This window comes from Cnephaeus nilssonii (genome assembly GCF_951640355.1).
Source record: "Cnephaeus nilssonii genome assembly, chromosome: 15".
Classification (NCBI taxonomy): Eukaryota; Metazoa; Chordata; class Mammalia; order Chiroptera; family Vespertilionidae; genus Cnephaeus; species Cnephaeus nilssonii.
This window is the reverse complement of record NC_137086.1, coordinates 12,781,551-12,802,736: the sequence shown is the minus strand read 5'-3', so window position 1 is coordinate 12,802,736 and position 21,186 is coordinate 12,781,551. Positions and strand designations below refer to the sequence as shown.

At 45.7% G+C, this 21,186-nt stretch overlaps 1 protein-coding gene across 1 annotated transcript in view; it reads right to left on the bottom strand.

Moving 5' to 3' along the window:
* Positions 1 to 21,186, bottom strand: part of PLB1 (phospholipase B1) — a 130,679-nt gene that overhangs the window by 98,786 nt on the left and 10,707 nt on the right. The window contains exon 2 of the mRNA XM_079792562.1: positions 13,355 to 13,561. Within this exon, the coding sequence (XP_079648688.1) occupies positions 13,355 to 13,409 (55 nt within the window). The 5' untranslated portion in view covers positions 13,410 to 13,561. The remainder of the gene's footprint in view (positions 1 to 13,354; positions 13,562 to 21,186) is intronic.

Here is a 21,186-nt window from a genome sequence, read left to right as displayed (position 1 = left end):
TCCTGCAACTGTTCTGAACTATGCTGGGCCTGATTTCTTTCCTCTGCAGACATTCTATTATGCATTTCCATATTGAAGAGCAGGGAGGGAGAGAGGGAGGCGGGGCGGGGGTAGAGAGAGATAGGGGGAGAGATAGAGAAAGAGAAGCTGTTGAGAGTCGTAAATGCAGCAAGAATTTGAGGGGTCAAGAGCCAAAGAGAAGTAAAGAGAGTAAGCCCAACAGTTGATGCTGTTTTTACCCTGGAAGCATTTGCCAAATCACAGGCCACAGATATCAGCAGGTAGGAGGCTGATGTGCTGTGAAGCTTCAGGCAGTTCCATGGAGGTGGGGAAATATTGGAGTTCCATGCCCATCAGGAGGAGGGGCTGCGGTAAATGTCCAGGGCTTTCAGCTGGGACTCAAAGAGCTAGACCCTAGGAGTAGGGATGCACTTGAAACAGACCAGCCTCCAAAAAGACTAAAGCCGGGCTATCTTGTTTTAGTTGTTGTTGTTTTTAGTTTTCAATTATACTTTACATTCAGTATTATTCTGTATTAGTCTCAGGTGTACAGCATAGTGGTTAGAAAATCATGTACTTTACAGAGTGGTCCCCGCAATATTTCAAGTACCCACCTGGCCCCATACATAGTTATTCTGACATTATTGACTATACCAGGTATTTCCTAGTCTGTCATTTACATCTCTGTGATTATTCTGTGACTACCAATTTATACTTCTTAATCCCTTCACCTTTTTACTCAGCCCCCAAACTTCCACCCCTCTGGCAACCATCAGTCTGTTCTCTGTATCTATGACTCTGTTTCTATTTTGTTTGTTTTGTTCTTTAGATTCCACATATAAGTGAAATGATATGGTATTTGTCTTCGTCTGACTTATTTCAGTTAGCATAACACCCTCTGGGTCCATCCATGCTTTCGCAACAGGTAAGATTCCATTGTGTATATTTGTCACCGTCTGGTTCCAGATTAGATTAAGGTGATCTGCCTCTATCTAAACACCTGCCAAAAGCAAACGTAAAGCCTTGATGGAAAAAGATAGCAACACCCAGAACATGAAATTATCTTTCTGCTTTTTCATATACAGTGCCTATCGTTTAATAACAAAAACAATTCCCAGGAGACAACACACAATAAACAGAAACCAAGAGAGAAAAACAAAACAACAACAGAAAGTGAAAAGTGGTGGACTAATGGGGGAATAAATGGATAATGTCTGCAGCTTTGTTAGCCTGATGTTTTGTTCCCTGTTTGGGATTAGAGGTGAAATGATCAGATATTTAACAGGGAAACCCCGGCAATGAGAACTGAAATATGCTCTCACGTATTCTGGGCTGACTGGAAATCTATGTATGTGGTAAAAAAAAAAAAAAAAAAAACAACCTGCAAGTGCCCTATGTACAAGTAAAGGAATGAGAAATGAGAATTGGCTGCAATTTTGTGTTTATTTTCCAATCTACTCATAGACCAATAAACAGAACCTTACAAATGCCGGGTGTCTGAGCATGACCTCTGTTCAACCATTGGCTGATCACAAAGCCATGTAGACCCAGGCTTGAGCCCCTAGGATTCCAGGTTAAAAAAAAAATAAACACAAGAAATAATAAACTGAGCAAAGAAGACATCAGTGGCAGGATAGGTGAGGGAGACTGATTCCACAGTTTAAGTCCAGACAAGTTCCTAAGAACTAAACCAACGACTCCCAGAAAAATAAAGCTGAATCCAGAAATTGCTAAATTTTATCGAATACGTCCAGTTATCAAACAAAAGTTGCTAGAAATGCCTCAAACCTGAAAAGTTAGGCTTGTGCTCAGGAAAAAGAGCAATGAATGGAAACTGGCTCTGAGTGGGCTCAGTGTTAGATTTTGCAGGCAAAGTCTTCAAGGCAGCTATGGGTTGAAAATAATTTTAAAAATTATGTTCAAAGAACTACAGAAAAACATGTAGACAAAAGACTCAATAAATAGAAGAGATATATATCTTCTTTTACATATATTTACATAGCTATAATATATACTTATAATAAATTCCATAGCTGAGAAGTATAATAACTGAAGGATTTACTAGATGGGCTCAGCAACAGACTTAAGATGGCAGAAAAAAGAATCTGTAAATGTAAAGATAGACCAGTAGAAAGCACATTTCTGAAAAAGATAGAGGGGAAAATAAACAGAGCCTCAGAGATCTGTGCATACTGTCAAGCATACAAACATACAGGTAATGATTCCTAGAAGAATCAGAGAGAGAAAGAGGCAGAAAAAGATTTGAAGAGATAATGACTGAAAATTTCTCACATTTGATGAAAAATATTGAGCCATACATAGAAGAAGCTGTATAAAAACAAAACCGTAGGTAGGAAAATCACAAAGAAAGTTTTACCAAGACACATCAACTATAATAAATGATATGTCTAGGCATAGTTCTAAAGACAAGGGGGAAAAATCTTGAAAATAGCAGAAGAAAAGCAACTTTTTGAATACATGAGACCAACATGATGATTAATGGCTGACTCATCATCAGAAACAATGGAGGCCAAACGACAGTGGAATGACACTTTCAAAATGCTAAGAGGAAAATGGTTCCAGAGGAATAAAGAACAGAAAGAATAAATATGAAGGGAAATCCAAAATAATATTTACTGTAAAAAAAAAATACAAACAAAAAAACCAGAAGCCAGAAAACTATGGACCATAGGGTCAACTCTGTCCACAGCCTATTCTTGTGTGGTTCTCTAGATAAGAATTGCTTTTACATATTTAAAAGGTTTGGGGGGAGAGGAGGGGAAGATGGAAAGAAGAAGAATATGTGATAGAGACCATATATGATCCACAAAACCTAAAATATTTACCATTTGGCCCTTTACAGAGAAAGCTTGCCAACACCAATATAAATAAATAAAAATAATATAGTGTGGAGTTTAAAAATATATGTAACATTGCTGTGTGAGCAGATTTGGCTGGAGTAAATGGAGTTACACTGATATTAGACTCTAATAACTCAAGGATGCATGTTGTAGTCTTAAATGCCAAAATAACAAAAAAAAATGTATAATCAATGAGCTATTAATGTTGGGTAGGGTGGTGGGAACTGAAGCGAAGAAGAAAAAGAATAAGAATAAGAATAAGAATAAGAATAAGAATAAGAATAAGAATAAGAATAAGAATAAGAATAAGAATAAGAATAAGGAGGAGGAGGAGGAGGAGGAGGAGGAGGAGGAGGAGGAGGAGGAGGAGGAGGAGGAGAGGAAGGAGAAAAGATCATAGAACAGGTAGGAAACACTGAAAGTGTTAAATAGATCACTTGGGAAAATCAGAAAAAAGATGCTAAGGGGAGGTGTCTGACACATGGTAAAGGTGCAGTAATTGCTAGTTACGATTATTATAATTCAGTGTCAGAGAAATGATTAGCATAGACCATTTTTCAGACCCTTCCCAGCTCTATATTCTGGGTTTTCCTCATAGAACTATATAGTTCACGTTTTCAACTTGAAGATCTTGATCATCCATGATAACTGACTGCCCTGGGGTGTCACAAAGAAGCTCCACCTGGAATCAATGTTAATGTCTAGACCTGAAGACCCACATGGAAACTGCGGACCCCTTGGTCCGGTCCCCACTGAATCCTGGAATGGCATGGGCCCTCTCTCTGGTTCTCTGCTTTCCACCAGGTAAATGGGAAGAAAGTTTCTTGCCTATTCCCACAGCGCCCTCAGGCACTGTGGGAAAAATTGTCAAAGCACCTGTGACATGATTGAACCCAATCCAGAAATCCCAAGGGAATTTTTCCCTTTTGGAAGGTTTTAGCCCAAGCTCATGGATCTATGAAAAGCTTAGAGCTCTCAAAAAAAACAAAAACAAAAACACACACACACATACACACACACACAAACCCCACACAACTCACCTCCATAAGGTCAGTAAGGGAAAAAAACATGTACTTTTCCACCCTGATGGGAATGAAAGAGAAAGACATCTGTGCACACTCTAAGAGACAGGCTTGGCTAAGATCAATCACCCTCAGTGGAGACAGCCACCAGGGAGGGCCTGGAGCTGACAAAGGGGCCTTAGAGCATCAGGCCTTGGCTCCCAGAAGTCACACCCAATTCTCCCTCAGGGAAGTACCTCCTGGAGCAGTGATTCCCAGCACATGGCCTGCTGCATAGCCCCACAACAGAGATGCAGACTGGACTGGCCCTGCCATTTTGTGACCTTGATAGAGGGCTCCTCTCTCTGAACTTGGACTTCCTCATCTAGAAAGTGGGGGTGAGATTGGCTTCCCTTCCTTCCTCATGGGGTTGTCTTGAGGATCAAAGAAGAAGAAAGTGCTGTGAACGAGAGGGCCGTACACATGCGAGGGGTGAATGGTCTCTCTGGATGAAAGGAAGGTGCTTGCCCCGGGCAGTGGGGAGGAGGGTCAAGGCCAACACATGTGGCCTTAAGTCCACTCTTCAGTGTACATTACATTCTTGGGCTCTTTGAAAGTGTATAATGTCCTCACAGCAACCCTAAAGAGGAGGCAGATAGGATCCTGTGGGCATGTTTTACAAGCTCAGAGAGGCCAGGTGACTTCTACCAAGCTCACACAGACTGAGGGCGGGGCAGGCCTTGCACCCCCCTCACCCTCCCCCCCAACCCCCGTACCCACTAAGCAGTGAGCTGGGAAGGGGAGGGTCCAAGTCAGCCAATGTTTGTCCCCTGTGCTCTTTTGGACTGGAAGCTGCCGGGCTTTCACTGTCATTCCCACTCGCACCCAGGGCCCGTGGGCTGCTGCTGGCCACCTGTGAGCAGGCACATGACTGTGGTGGGAGCCGAGTCAGAAGCCATGAGTCACGCCTGGCTGCTGCTCCAACAGGAGAATTCCCGGTGCTCCGAGGAACACGGGATGTTAGCTTGCGGGGTCACATGCCGAAGTCAGTGGAAGGTGACAGGGAGGGCCAGACAGCCTTTCTGGGGAGCTAGTCTGACCTCTGCATGTTTGTCTTAGAATTCTGGAATGGCTGAGGTGGGCGGATCTTTGAGGTCATCTCATTTAATACCTCTGGACACTAAACCCCAGAGAGGTTAGCAAACTTGCCAGAGACCATTCAGCAAGTTACTAAAAGGGTCCTGTGTGGAGCTCGAGTCTCTTTAACCTACTCCGGTATGCTTTCCCCGACACCAGGGCCTTTTTACAAGGTTATAAAAAGGCTTATTAGTATGGATGTTGTTCTATAACTCGAGTTCCCAGCATATGGGAATTTATTCTGTGGCCAATAGGACTTACACCGTCACAGCCCCCTGGGTAGACACAACCTCTAGTCTGATGAGATGACAAGAAGCATTAGAGGTGATGTGGACAGCCACGCCACCAATCTCTAAATACTCCACGCCTTGTGCTGACGACCGCAGGGAGACATCACCACCCATTTCAGATCCCATTCCAACCAGAGACCAGTGCACCCTCATGTCTTCATCTACTCATGTCACCCAAGATCCCACAACCACACCCCGTGCCCCTAGACCAGCAAGGAGGCTCTAGAGAACACCCTAACAGGAGAGAACCTACTCAAAGTTGATGTGAGTTTTGCTGTTGACTGACTTTATGACCTCAGACAGGAATGCTTTGCTTTTCGACTGTATTTTCCCCAACTTCCTCCCGGGGACAATTGAGGCAGACCCAGAATCAGGAAGGAAGACCCTGAAGAAGGGGGTCCCGTGGTGAAAGTGAACAGGTGGTGCCTGGGCAGCAGCCTGGAGCCCCAACTCCTCCTACACTAATATCCTCTGTGACCCCTCCCAGCGGCAGCCACCAAGGGCCAGAACGTTAAAGGGGACAGATAAGGCACCCTCAAAGCTGGGGGTGGGGCGTGATGATGATTAGTGAGCTCCAACCAGAAGGGATTCTTAGGGAACTGTGTGCCCCCTCAGGAAGCTCTCCTCCCGGAGACGACTGGGACTTTCTGGTGGGAAGAAAGGAGCAGTTTCTCACTGCCATGCGCGGGCCTTCCCAGAGCCCAGCCCACTCACTGCTGGGCTCTCCAGAGCTGGGCATACTGATTGACCAGTGTGCTGTCTCCTTCGACTCATGACCTTTTACGTCTGAAGCCAACGGACACATCTTGCCCCAAATGCCACTTGCATTAGGCTACTTCCTGCGGAAGAACCTTTAATAGCCCCCCCCCCCCACTTCCGCTCTAGCAAATTCAAATTCTAGAGTGCAGGGTGACCTGGGGCCGGTCACTTTACCTCTGTAGGGTTCCGTTTTTGTAAATGTGAAAGAAAAGATTTGGATTAAATCGTTTCAGAAGTCTCTTCAAGCCGAAAGACATCATGATCATCTCTATTGTTCTCCTTGTCTTGGGATTTCAAAATTCCCCTTTATGTAACTCATTGCCTCCCCAGCACCAACCCAGACCAGGCCTGCCCCTGCTCCTCACGCCCATGTGCTGGGCCCCCACTTTGCCTTTGGCGGTGCTGCTCCCCACACTTGCATGCCCTCCTTGTTCCTCTGTGTTTATTTAATCCCACTCAGCCTTCAGCGCTCAATCGAGTTTCACCTCCCACATGAAACTTCCCCAGCCCACATTCATCTCTCAGTTCTCTGAATCCTGGTGTTTTCATTACAGCTACTTGCACCTATTTTGGTACTTAATTCTGCTCCAGTGATTTTATGCAGATCAGCCCTCTCTCCCCAGAGGGTTCCTTACATTTGGTTTATGATCTACCAGCCAGGTTCAGCCTAACTCCTGTTCTTAGAAGAGTGCTCAGACAGTTGACTGACAGCAGCAAAAACGCAGCTTGATGAAAATGACTGACAATAAAGTCCTAAAACTTTACAAGGTACAGATGACATCCCAGGCAGGCAGGACTCCTGAGCCTCCAGAGAAGACCCCATACCTGGGTGGGGATGCCACCAACTAGGCATATGACCCAAGCAAGTCCCCACCCATCTCTTATCAAAAACTGGAAGGACTTGGGCCACCGGAAGTTCTCTGAGATTGCTTCCAACTCTTCTTTGGCATGACCGTATTTCCAGAAGGCTGGGCTAGCAACTTCCAGGAAGGAGGAAGGACTCTGGGCCCTTGTAAAACGAACATTGACTAGCTTCACTTGTGCTGATAACAGAAGAGATACTTGTTCCCCACGTTTGGCTTTGCGGTGATGTGCCTGGCATAGGGGCATTACCAAGGCATGACAACCCCCTGGAGAGCTTCTGACCATTTCCAGGAAAACAAAATTCAGGTGAAAGTTGTCTTTTCTTAGAAACAGTGATTTTTTTGCTAACTCGCTTTTGCCAATTGCAGTTTTGAGATAATGATGTTTCAGTTTTAGAAACCCAAACTTTCAGAGCAGGAATCTGTTTTCCTTGTCGATGTCAAGGCTTAAATAAAGCCCAGTTGTAATTCTTTCTTCCCTGGGGCTGGACTGTAATGCAGGGTGGTGGTCAAGGGTCCCAGCTCTGGACTCTGACTCAGGACTGAATTCTGACTCCTGTGCTTATTAGCTGGATGACCTTGGGCAAGTTATTTAATTTCTGAGACTCAGTTTTCTCATCTGTAAAATGGGGATAATAGTACATCCCTCTTAAAGGGAAGCTGTTATATATGCACAGTGCTTAATGTGGAGCTTGGCTGTTCTAAAAATCACACCATGAGCTTAATTTGAAATGATCCTCAAATGATAATGTCCCCAGTGCCTGACAGAATGACACATATATAGTCCCTGAACACAGACATTTTTATCCTAGGCCTCAAAGTATCTCACAAATAATTTTTTAAGGAGTTTGAGCAGCTCACAATACAACAAAACAAAACAAAATCAAGCACAGAAAGAAATAAGGCATCCAGGAACAGAGCAGAATCAGATCAAAGGCTTTGGATACTGAAATGATTAGACAAATATTCTAAAACTATGTTTAGAAGAAGATACACTTGAGGGTATTTGTAGGAACACAAAATCATTTTAAAAAACAATATTGCAAACTTAGTAAATAACTAAATGTAAATTAAATTTGGAAAGTAAAGTCAATTTTCAAAATCTTCAATGATCTTGAGATCTTCAGGTTTCACAGCAAATTGGACACAACTGAAAGAATGAACAAACAGGGTCCCGTGTAACAATAAATTACTCAGAATACAGCACAGAAAGGCAAAACGGTGCTAAAGTTGGAAGAGAATCTAGAAGACATGGCATGTAAAGTTAGGAAACCAAACAAACATTTCAGGATACATTGCTAAGTGAAAAAAATCAAGATGCAGAAAATGGATATAGTAGGTTATCTTTGTGCAAAAATGAAAAAGATAAGGATATTTGTAAAAAGAAACATTGATTAGAAAATACTGAAATTGGTTACCTACAGGGGTGGGTGGGAATAGAATGGAAAGGCTAGGGAAGGGGAGGGGACTTCTCTTAGGTTATCTGTTCACATAGTTTTGATTTTTGAACCAAGTTAATATGTTAACTATATATTTTAAAATAAAGTAAAAATCAACAAGAATGGGAGAAATCTTATAACTGAATACAAACAGAGATAAAATTGACTATATGCCAAACAGAGAACATAACCACACCAAAAACAAAAAAAACGAAAAACAAACAAACAAAAGAAAAAGTTAATCCATGTGATTTTGAACAAAGTGTTTTGATTAGACACCCTGAGTGGGATATGTGCAGTCGAAGACAAAGAACTTCATTTGGTAGTGGTGGTGCTACTGCTGTAATAATTCTAATATTATGATGTATGTATCTTAGGATTTGGCAAGTGAATAAATTTATTGATATTTATAACCCTGACTACACCAACAAATCTGGAATGGGGGAAGGAGACAAAAGACTAGTTCTAACTAAAATTAGAGATGACTGTATGAATGATTTTTTCTTAGCTCTGTCCACTGAGAGGGCTGAGACATAATGACTTTCCAGCAGCAATGAACACCCCTAGCGCCCAGATCTTGGTTTCTAAACAAAATCCCCTACCAATTAGAACCTTGAAGAAATGGCTAACTGCATGGCTGAGATAGAAAAAATACAAGATTAGCTTGGAATAGCTTGTTCCATTAAGTTAAAAAAAAGTGCTTAAAAAATTGATGGGGCCCTAGCTGGTTTGGCTCAGTGGTTGGAGCACTGGCCTAAGGACTGAAGGGTCTCGAATTCGTTTCCAGTCAGGGGCAGGTTGCAGGCTCCATCCCCAACCCCAGTCTGGGCGTATGTGGGAGGCAACCAATCAATGTGTCTCTCTTTTGTCAATGTTTCTCTCTCTTTGTTTCTCCCCCTCTCTTCTACTCTGTCTAAAAATCAGTGGAAAAAATATCCTCGGGTGAGGATTAACAAAAGAAAAAAAAATGCTGGGGACACAGGAATCAACTGATAGGAGCTCTCATCAGCCAAATCTGTAATAACTTGAGCATCAAAATATATAATGACAGGACTGAGTTATAACACACTGATTTAGAAAAGAATCTATATGTCCATTGTATATTAAAAAGATGAAACATACCAAGAGTGGGGAAGAGAATCTCTTTTTTTATGGAGGAATTCCAACTAACAATATTAGAAGAGGTAGTAGACATTTTAAAGTCACCAATTTACACTCATGGTAATAATTCAGGCAAGAACCATCAGTGGAGGCTAAATACCATTGGGCATAAGAACAGTCACAGGGTACCACAGCATCTCCCTGCAGATAACATAAGTCACACGGGGGAAGGCACCTTACATGGGAGAAACCTGGCAGACACCACCATAAACAAATGATCAAATTTAACATCACCAATTAGGGTATTTCCAACATCAGGTGTATCCCCTAATGTGGCACAGCTAGGAGGCAACATTATCTATGTTGCATTTCTGCCCTAGAGTTTAATCTGATTCTAGCAATACAGAAATTATTTGGACAAATCCAAATTGAAGTGCACACGACAAAAGCCAGCCTACATGTTCAACGACACGAAACAAAAAAGCCTAACGAAATGTTCTAGATTGAAAGAGATTAAAGAGGCAGAAGAAGTAAATGCAATATGTGATCTTTGGTGAATCTAATAATCAGTGACTGATAAGTCAACTAATTTAACTCACCACAGTAGCAGATTAAAGAAAGAAATCATACAATCATCGTAATACGTGCAGAAAAATATTCGATAAAATTTGACATCCACTTATGATTTTTTAAAAACGGTTAGAAAATTAGGAATAAAATAGAGCTTTCTGGGTTTCATAAAGAGTTATCTATAGAACAGTCAGTGGTGAACACCATACTTTCTGACAAAACGTTAAACACTTTTTTAAAAAAAAACCACTTGGGAATAAGATCAGAATACCTCCAACCACCACGTTTGGTAAAAACTGTCATGGAGGTACCCGCCAACACAGTAAGGCAGAAGCTAGAAAAGGTACAGGGATGACAAAGAGCAACAGAACTGTCCTGATTGGCAGGATGTGTCTATAGAAAATCCAAAAGAATATACAGGTAACATTAAACTTTGTTTAATTGGGTTCAAAATCAATATATAAAAATCAATTTTATTTCTAGACACCAATAGCAAACACTTTCAAAATAAAAATTTAAATATCTGTTTACCATACAACAAAAGGCATATGCCTAAGACACCTTTGCAAGGCCTGAACAGAGAAAACGATAAAACTTGGAGAGGCATTAAAGATCTAAGTGCATGCTCATAGTTTGGAAAACTCAATATTGTGAAGATCTCTATTTCCCCCAACTTGGTTCATAGATTTCAAAGCAATTTCTACCAAAATCCAAACAGGGTTTTCGTTTGTTTGGTGGAAATTGACACATGGATAGTAAAATTTGTATGAAAGTTTAGGGCCAAGTCACTCCTTAAAAAGAAGGAAAAATAGCCCTCGCCCGTTGTGCTCAGTGGATAGAGTGTCAGACCACGAACTGAAGGGTCCGAGGTTCGATTCTGGTCAAGGGCACGTACCTTGGTTGCAGGGTCCCTGGCCCTGGTTGGGTTGCGTGAAGGAGGCAACCAATCAGTGTGTGTGTCTCTCTCTGACTCTCCTTCTCCCTTCCACTCTCTCTAAAAATCAATGAAAAAATATCCTCGAGTGAGGATTAATAACAATAAAACAAATAAAGAAGGAAAAATAAACTTGTTTTTCCGAATAATAAAACTTACTATAAAGCTATAGAATTAAGACAATGTGCTGTTGGCACAGGGATAGACCAATGACCTAGTAAAGCAAAACAGAGTTTGAAACAGATGCAGGCACATGGGAATCCTTTACATATGAACAGAGGCGGCTGGTTAGAGCTGTGAGCACACAACTGCTCAGTAAATGGTGCCGAGACAACTAGGCACCTGCACGCAAAGTACCACATAGAATTGGGGTTGTCTCTCCCCCGAGCCACAAAAGTCAATTCAGATGCATTAAAGACCCGAAAGAGAAAATCAATTCGTAACGCTTTTAGAAGGAAATACAGGCTATCTTCATGATTGCGAGGCCGAAGAGGATTCTCCAATAAGAAGCAGAGAGCACAAACCATGAAGGAAAAGATGAAATACTTTGGAAATAGAGAGACTGAATATACGAACAAAGGCCAGACCATAGCTGACAACGGAACTCCGAGCGCCCACACAGCTGCAGCAGCCCAGCCCAGAAGCCCGCCCACCACCCTCAGCAGTCAGCCTGGGCCCTAGAGGGGCTTCATCACAAGGAACAACAACAGCCTGTAATTATTGGAATCGAGAGTCTAGGTCAGTGGTCAGCAAACTCATTAGTCGACAGAGCGGCAAACTCCGCAGTTTGCCGCTCTGTTGACTAATGAGTTTGCCGACCACTGACCTAAGAGGCGTCCAGCCTCCAACCAGAGCACCCCTGCAGCCTCCCCCTTCTCACTGTCAAGCTCTCCCACGCCCCTGCCTGCCTTGGAGTCTGCCCAGCACAAGTGACAGTGGCTGACCCCTTGCTATAGCCACCTCTGAATAAATAGCCTCCATTTGTTCTCATTTGGGTGGTTTTCATCCCCGCCCCCCCCCCCCCAAATTAAGGAATTTGCTCATCTAACGTTCCCTAAAGGGAGTGGAAAGATGAACTTCAGAATATACACTATCTGCCGTACTTACAACAACAAAGAGCAAGTGCACAGCATGTACAAAAACTCCTAAAAACCAACGAAAAAGGGACAAACCCATACAAAAATGGGAGACACGCTTGAACAGGTACTTTATGAAAGAAGAATTCAAATGGTCAACAAACATTTTTTTAAAAAAGCACTGCAGCCTCATTAGCAATTAGGGAATGTGATCACCTGTGCAATAAGTACAACAGGCATTGCACTCCCATCTCACACCCCACGCACCTTGCACCCCTACCTCACACCCCACCCACCTTGCACCCCTACCTCAATGCTCCCCACCTTGCACCCCCCCCCCCCGACCTTGCACACACAGCCCCAGACTCAGAGGGTGTCCAAGGTGAGCAGCAGCAGGACCGGCACTTGCACCCAGCCATGCCAGGCTGCTGTCCCATGCCTCCTTCTTTCCTCTGTGGCCTCCAGGCAAGTGCTTTCACTCAGGGCCCAGGCCTCTCCCTGGAGGGCTAACCTGGCATCGTTAAAGCCCTCCTCAGTTTAAAGGATTCTATCTTTCTAAACCAAGGGAGGAGGGGAGAGCCAGGGGTCGGGTGACAAAGGGGACAGAGGGACTGTGGCAGAGGCACAACCTTCTCCTAACCCTTGGGTCGGGAGAAACCCAAGCCCTGCCTGGTAGCCCACTCTTCCCATCAGGGCCAACAGCACTAAAGAATGTGGGCAATCCTTTAGAATTGATCAACCTGACACCTGCCTTCCTCTGTCCTTGCAGCAAAAACGAAAACCATCAATAGGATGATCAAAATGTGCTTGTCATTGGCAGTGGCCTTTCCATATTACTGATGAGAAAAAAAAAAATCAAGGTTCAGAGAGGGAACACTTGCCCTAGGCCGCGCAGCACAGAGAACGAGAACCCAGGTCTTGGTGACCCTACACCAGTGGTCGGCAAACTGCGGCTCGCGAGCCACATGCGGCTCTTTGGCCCCTTGAGTGTGGCTCTTCCACAAAATACCACGGCCTGGGCGAGTCTATTTTGAAGAAGTGGCGTTAGAGAAGAAGTTTAAGTTTAAAAAATTTGGCTCTCAAAAGACATTTCAATCGTTGTCCTGTTGATATCTGGCTCTGTTGACTAATGAGTTTGCCGACCACTGTCTACACCATGTCCCTTCTCACCTGCCTCTGGCCCCAGCCCTGGGCACTTCACCGCAGCACTCCAGCCTGCGTGGGCCCAAACTGTGCACTTTGTGCTAATGAAAAGGACACATCCCTCTCCCAAGCCGCATGTCTCAGCAATGCGGGCCACCGGCAGGGCCATCGCAGACTTACCTGGCCCCAGAAGCAGGAGCAGCCCCAGCAGGAAAGTGTGTGGCCGTGGCCCCATGCCGGAATCCTCCAGGCGTCGCGGGTCTGGGATGAATCCTTTCCGCAGATGGATGAGCTGTCTGTCACCCCTCCTTTTATGCGCCTCTGTTGTCTGATAATGCGCCTGTCATAAATTTTACTGTGTTCACCTTTGAAAGGGGGCAGTGGCGGCTGTAAATGATAAATATTAACATTTAGGCAGAAGATATCTCAGGGCAGATGGGTCAAAGATAGGTATGGGCTCCCAGGAGGATGGGTGCCCAGAAATTGCCACTGTTGGCATTGCTCTCCACCATGCACAGAGGGTGGTTCCTGTTGTCCCTCATCCCCTAAGCATGGGGTGGCCGGGAGTGTTGGCCTGACGTGCACACCACACATCTATTGTCTGCATGTTCCATTGAGAGATACAAGCCAGAGGTGAGCCGTGGAACTCATTGGGCAGAATCAGCAGTTTCCTGTGGGCAAACTCAGAGGGAATGCTGGTCTGGGTCTAAACTGGACAGGCAGGGCTGAAATGTAAAGACTGGGCGACAAAATACCCTTGAGGGTGAGATTTAAATTCCCCCCGCAGATATCAAGGAACAAATGCCTTTGGTTAACATGAGCCAATATATTTAAATCACCCATGCATGTGGCTACCCTTACGGCAGCAAGGCCAAGAGCCTGACTCCTGAGATCTAGCTAGGAGTCTGGAGCTGGTTTCCACTACCCAGCCTCAGATCTTGATCTGCCGACATGTTTCTCTTGTGCTTAAAATCACAGTGATAGCCTGGTTATCTTGAATATAAAGTGAAGACTAAGTAGGCGGCTCTTTGTTCCTCACTCCTGATATAAAGATGTTGTTTTCTTTTCTTATCTGCTCAGAAACATGTGGCTTGTGGGTGACCACGGATTGAGCCACAATCACAATAAAGGCTCAGTTTCAGAGCAGCACAGAGGTCTCAGGACACAGCAGGAGTGTGTGGACACTGATACAACTAGCCCACTGGCCATCAGCTGGTCCTAGAGCCTGGCAGAGAGCAGGACACAGAGAAGGAAGAAGAAAATATCCCCAACGCGAGGTCTGCAGGGGCCAGTTGGGCATAGGTGCTCCTGAACATCTGACACTTATCTTCACTAAACTGCCCACAAGCTCCACAGAGACCCAGAGCTACTGTCCTGCTAGTAAAAAGGTCAGGAGTCCAGCTCTATGCCCCCAGCAGCTCTGAGGACATCCCTGAATCTGCTTGGACTGAATGAGTATTCACAGGTCTCCATTCATGCTTTGGCCAGTTGGAGGTGGGGTGGGAGGCATGATGGGAAATAGGCAGAAATAGCTTGGCTCTACAAGCCATGCATTTGCTTCTGTCTCTTCCTACTTTTCTGTATGATCGCCAGGCCCCAGTGGGCTGGCACACACACCAACCTAACCTTCTTTACATTTAGAAAAATGACTGCGAAACATTTTTAACCTTTGTGAGGCATTTTGAAATGTCCTCTTAGATATTAGAAATATTTGAGTCCTCTCAATACATCAAGAAATCCTCAACTGGGCCCAGCCAGGGTGGCTCAACGGTTGAGCGTCGATCCATCAATCAAGAGGGCACATGCCTGGATTGAAGGCTTGATCCCCAGTAGGAGGCGAGCAGGAGGCAGCCGATCAATGTTTCTCTCTCATTGATGTTTCTATCGCTACCTTCCCCTCTCTCTAAAATATAAAATAAATAAAAGAAATCCTCAACTGGGAGGCAGTGGGGAAATAACATTCCTTGGGCACTCCATGAGGCACAGCAGTGGGCTCTTTACATGTGTTAGTTTAATTAACATATACTTATTATGTGATCTCTTAGCAGCTGTGAAAACAAGAGGGAAAAGCACTGGTCAAAAGCCAGAGACAAGCTCCATCACTTATTTGTAAATTTTTGTTTTCTGATTTTTGCTATTGAAATGTCCCAAAAGCACATGTCCTAGAAAAGGGAAGATGCTCCATTTCAGTTTTCACCCTCAATCAGCACATGCTCCTGTTGGGAAAGCACAGGCCCATAAATTTAAATCATTTAGAAATGGCAGTCCATGCCTCGGCTGAGTGCCGCTGTCCAACAATCCACAAGGGGGTGCTAGACCGAGCATGTGGATTAAAGCAGAGCTGGCCTTAAGAGTATTTTCAAACTGGGGGTTACATACAACCCATTATTATCCCATGAATTTAATTTGGTGAATGATCAGCCCACTTAAAAAAATTAAATGGAATATAAAATATCCAAGGAAGGGCATTGCATTTGGTAAGGGTAAATAATGTTTTGGGAAATTTTGTTTCAGCCTCATGGGGTGGTGCAATATATATTTCTTAATATTGATCATGGTAAAAAAAAAAAAAAAAAGTAAGAAAGAAAACCACTACCTCAGAGAGTAGTAGATCAGATCCACAAAGAAATCCCTAGACTTTGAAAGAAAGAAAATATGTTTGTTTCCCTCTGGTTAAAAGATGCAGCTATACCAAATTCCTCTGTGTTAGGAGCTATAAACAATGCTTGCAGTTAGCTCTGGGCCTGGGGAAGAGTGTATAAATCAAACTTGGTACACACAGCCACATCAAAATTACAACTAAACTACAGAACAACCATCATTCAGAACTGCCTGAGTCAAGCTCAATGAAAGCCCCACAACGAGGGAATTAAAGAAGCCACATGGAGACTTGTAGAAGGGGTGGAGACAGGGATGGCGGGTTCCATCCCCACACGTGGCAGATAAAAATCGGGAGGGATATCTGGGATGAGGAGGTCTCCCCTGAGGAGTGAGGGGTCCCAGTCCCACACCAGGACCCCCAGCCCAGAGTTCCAGTGCCGGGAAGAGAAATCCCCATAACGTCCGGCTGTAAAAACCAGCGGGGATTGAGGCTGAGGGGGACAAAGGCTTCTGGAGTCCCAAGCAGTTCCTCTTAAAGGGCCCATGAACAGACTAACTCGGACTCACTCGCTCTGAGTTCCAGCTGGGGAGCAGCCATTTGAAAGGCACCAAAGACATATGGGGAGGAACTGAACTGTCCAGCATCAGCGCAAGATCTGGGGGGTGGGGAGCAGCTTTCTCCCAGTAGGAAGTGCTGGCAGAAGCCATTGTTCCTTTTCTGAGGACCTCCCTCATCTCCCCCCCCCCCCCCCCCCCCCGCCTCGCGGCCCCCCCCCCCCACACACACACACAGAACCAGCAGGCAGGTACCATATCTGAGACTCCATCAACCTGACTCATACTATTTGCCCCACCCTGGTGATTCCCTGAGGCCCTGCCCCACCCAACCTTCCAGCCCAACCAAGCTGTTCCCAGTGAAAAAGAGACAAAATGAAGAAGGAACCAGTGATGTATGTCTATTAAAAAAACACACAAAAAAAAAATTTCAAATATCACAGAAAAAAAAAAGAGAAAAGCAAGAACAACGGGGCAAATCGCAGTAGACACACACTCCACCAGACCTGGCCTTCTGGTTCTTGCTAGCAGCTAGCACACTGCCTGTCGTAGCAGGAATTCATTCAACATTGGAATGTAAATCAATAAATATATGAAAGGCAGGATAAAAGGCTACCATAAAAAGATCAGCTCAACAGAAGAGAATAGCAAAGACAAAAGGAATACAAATCATGTTTTATGATAGAAAACTAAGGAAAGAGGAGAGGCAGGTTAGCCCAATACCATGAAGTAATGGGAGAAAACATTGGAGAAGCAACACTGAGCTTCACAGCTCCTGGCTCTTCCCCAAGAAAAAAATAGCCAGAAAAAACACGATTATCCATCCACATAGTGGTCCTCAATCCTGACTGCATATTGGAATCGCCTAGATTTCGATAGGCTTTTAGGACAAATGCCTGTACCTGGGCTTCACCCTCAGACACACAGGAGCAGCTCTTTCATGGATCTTGCAGACCTGAGATTCCACGTGGCCGGGCCCACGGAATGCTCTGGGCAGACAAGTGGTGTGAGAGTATTCTGCCCACCAGGGGATCCCGAGGAACTTCTGCTCTGTGGCTAAACATTCCCTTAACTCAATTCCCTTTGCGTCCTGTCTGTGAGAGCTGTGACCTGTTCTTCAAACCCAAAGGGAGTAACCAAAGTCTCCCAGTCTTTCCCAGGAATCTCGCATGCTTCAGATCTTGCTGCGTCATGTGCTAACCCACATGTCTCCCTGGCTGCATTCAGAGCAGACCACCTGCCCTGGAAGGCTCCTCCCGGAGTAGAGGGTCCAGAGAAGGAAGAGCCTTCCTACCACAGCTGGGACATCCCTCCATCCATGCTGCTGCTCCAGAATGGGCCCTGGGCCATCGGCTGTGGGGCAGGGGACTGCCGTGGCGTGGTGTCACCAGCTGCGCTGATCCATGCACATTCACTCATACTGTAACATTTCTGAGCACACACTGCACATAGTGTCATTAGCTTTAGCAATGAGGAGGATGCACTCATGCCTTTGCTTTGTCAGCTCCCTGGGCAGGCCTACTACTTATCTCTAAAGGCACCACCTAAGGCGAGGGCTGTGGGGATGGGGGAGGAGAGGGGAGGGCTGGCCTTCTGTCCCAAGGCCCTGATGCAGATGGGCCTGCTGAGCCGGGCAAGGTCAAGAGGGCAGATCTGATCGGAGCTCCAGCCACCAGGACGGCCAGGCTGGACAGGGCGCAGCGCTGAGGAGCTTTGTCACTCAGGTTCTGGTGCCCGGGTGTGCCTGTGTGCTCTGCCTCCGGGCACTGCTGGCTCAGGCGGCTCAGCCTCCGGTTGCTTTCTTCCTTGGACTCCGGAAGGGCCTTTTCCTAACTGGAGGGTTAGCAGCCGGAAAAGAAAACCTGAGGAAAAGAACTTCTCAAATTCCGTACTTCCTCCATTCTGACCCATGCACACTAGCCCCTACTACAACATTCCTGGAGACAGACTGTCTTTTAGCCACAGAAATGTTTAGAAACTTGCCCCAGATCACACAAAGAGCAGGCGGTGAAGGCGGATTTTTAATACCGGGGTTTCTGCTCCAAAGGCCAGTTCTCTTAACCCAAGACACGATCCTTCCTTTACTTCTGTTCATTTCCGCCTGTTTCTTAATGGACCCTCAGAGGCCCCCAAGGACACACGTGACTAGGAACACGCAGGGACGTGCACCTTAATCGCAGGCTCCAGAGAGCAGCTGGCATCTGGGCCCGGTTCTGTGGGATCCCGGATGGCTCCTTCCCCTTCCCCCTCACTTTCATCTTTGCTTCTGGGAGCTACCTCGCGCCAAGTTTGCTATCGTTCCTCTTTGTTGACATTGAGATCCGTGTTTTCGTAACTAGAGTGAGGCTCCAAGCTCATGAGTTTTATCATCTCTTATCTGGTTTCCGGTACCAACCCCTACAGGTGGGCTGCACAATCCCACACCCATCCCAGGGGGTGGCCTTGTGAAATACTCCTACTTCCTCGTCTCCACCCCCTCAGTGTGGCTTCTGGTCCCATCACTCTACCAGGAATGCTTTCAGGGCAACATTTGGACACTAAGGTCCTCGGACCTCATCTTATTTGACATCTCAGCAGCATTTGACAGGTGACCTCTACCCTATTCTCGGAACACCCTGTCCTGGGTTCTTCTCTACAGGTTTCTTCTCAGCCTCTATTGCCAGCTGCACCTCTGCTGCTAGAGCTCCTCAGGACTCTGGCCTGACCTTCCTTTCCCTCCATTTCTCAAGGTGATCTCTCACAACCCCGTGGCTTCATTTAAAATCTGTGCGTCTATGGTTCCTACGTTTCAATTTTCAGACAGCCCTCCGTTCTAGCCCTCAAACCCCATAAACCCATTCATTGACTTAACATCTCCTCTTGGATGCTTCATAGGCACCTCACACTAAAGGAGAACTGAAGGTAGGATCTCCCCCCACTCACTTGTACCCCGACAGGAAATGGCAACAGTGGTTATGGACAGACTCAGGAATGACTCTTGAAAACTCCCTCTCCTCAGCCCAAACATATCCTCAATTACTGAGGCCCATCAAGTCTATGTTCTAAACCACCTCATGAAACCACTCTCCATTCTCCATCCTCACCGCCCCACCTGGGCCCAGGCCGCTATCTCAGCTCCCAGAATGGCTGCAATAGCTGCTCCCCTGTCTACTCCTGCTGGTTCCAATCCATTTTTATTTTTACATGTCAGCGTAAATTATCTTTTCGGGGTGAAAACCCAACGTCACACCTTTGTATAAAACCCTTCAACAGCTTCCTACCGCCTGTGGACAAAGTCCAGCCATCTAGGTATGGTTTATAAGGCTGTGCATGTCCTCCCCTCCAGCCTCAAGCCCCCTTCTCCCCTTCTTCTCTGACCCCAGCCTACTGGGCTCCTTTCACTTCCTTGAACATGTCATGCTTTTTGCCACCTCAGAGCCTTAACACACGCTATCCCCTCTGCCTGGAACTCTCAGGCCACAACAACCCCCTTCCTACCTCTTGGCCTCACTAACTCTCCAGGTAGACTTAGTTAAAATATTTCATAATTAGGAAATGCTTGCTCTTGCCCAGGCATTGCTCCTGGCCTTCTGTGCTTCTCCTCCAACACTCAGCACACTTGTAATTGCTTGTTCAGAGTCTATCCTGTCTGTCTGGCCATGAGCAAGGACCAAGTGGCTCACTGCTGTGTCCCCAGCACTTAGCACAGAGCCCGACATGAGCAGGTGCTCAGCAATTCCTAGCTGGATGAAAACACCCAGCCTCGCTCCAGTCACTCCCCGGGGGCTCCTGGTGAACAGAATCAAGATGAACGTCTCCTGCCCTCACTGTAGCTCCATTACATCACTTACTGCATCTTGTCAGGTATCAAAAGACTGTTCAGTTGGAGCTGTCTCCTTGGCTGGGAAGGGTCTGGCGCATGCTTCATTCACCTTTGTTACTCTTTAACACAGTGGCTTTGCACCAGCAGGAAACTGTGTCCCAAGAATTGCACCCTTGGGACCAAGAACAACACATCGCTGCCCGAAGGAAGGGGGAGCCCTGTGTGGCCTCGGCCTGGCCCAGATATCCTCCTACATCCCCAGAGTCAAGGCATCTCTTAAAATAGTTCTCCCCAGGAAACAGGGAAGCCTGAAACTTTCCCACTCTTGTGAATTATGGCTAGGGAGCCCTTCGAGGACTGCCGAGTGTACTTGAAGGTCAATCTGAGTCTCCCGTTTCTAAAAATCCTCCCTAATAGAATGCTTGCCAATCATAGACTGTCAGTATTTCCTCTTTTTTTTTCTTATTCCATAAAATGTACTCTTTTTTGAGACACATCTGAACCCCGGCTGAAATGACAGCAACGCTATACAGTTCCCTTGTGGCTGCAAGTTTATAAATAAAAAGCCTTGGCTAATTTTGTCTCAGGTTTCGCTTGATTTTTTTACTGTAATCTTTGGTGCCAGGACTCAGATCCAGCCTGACCTTCTTGGCACTGTGGACCTTGCTTCTTGCCCAGGTGTGGTGTCCGCCAAGGCCCCTTGAACCTCACTGCCCAGGAAACGTGTCCACCTGGACCAGTAATTCTCTTTGCTTTGTCCGGTGTCCTTAGTGCTTTGTCATGAGGAGGAGGGTCCTGTAAACTGGCTGTTTGAGTCAACCTCACAGAGTGGAGAGTAGCCAGTTCTCACCAGACCAGCACCCTCTGAGGACAAGCTTTGCTGTGAGTCACCAATAAAACCAGATGCGGGTGTCCTTCCATCCTGGCTATCCGTCCTGAGAGCTGTGTTTCGGCTCAGAGAGAACACATTCCCTCTATCTGAGTTCCATCTGCCAGGAACTCAGACCATTGGGTCTGTGCTCAGAGGTCACTGGCCATTAGGCCAAGGACCCAA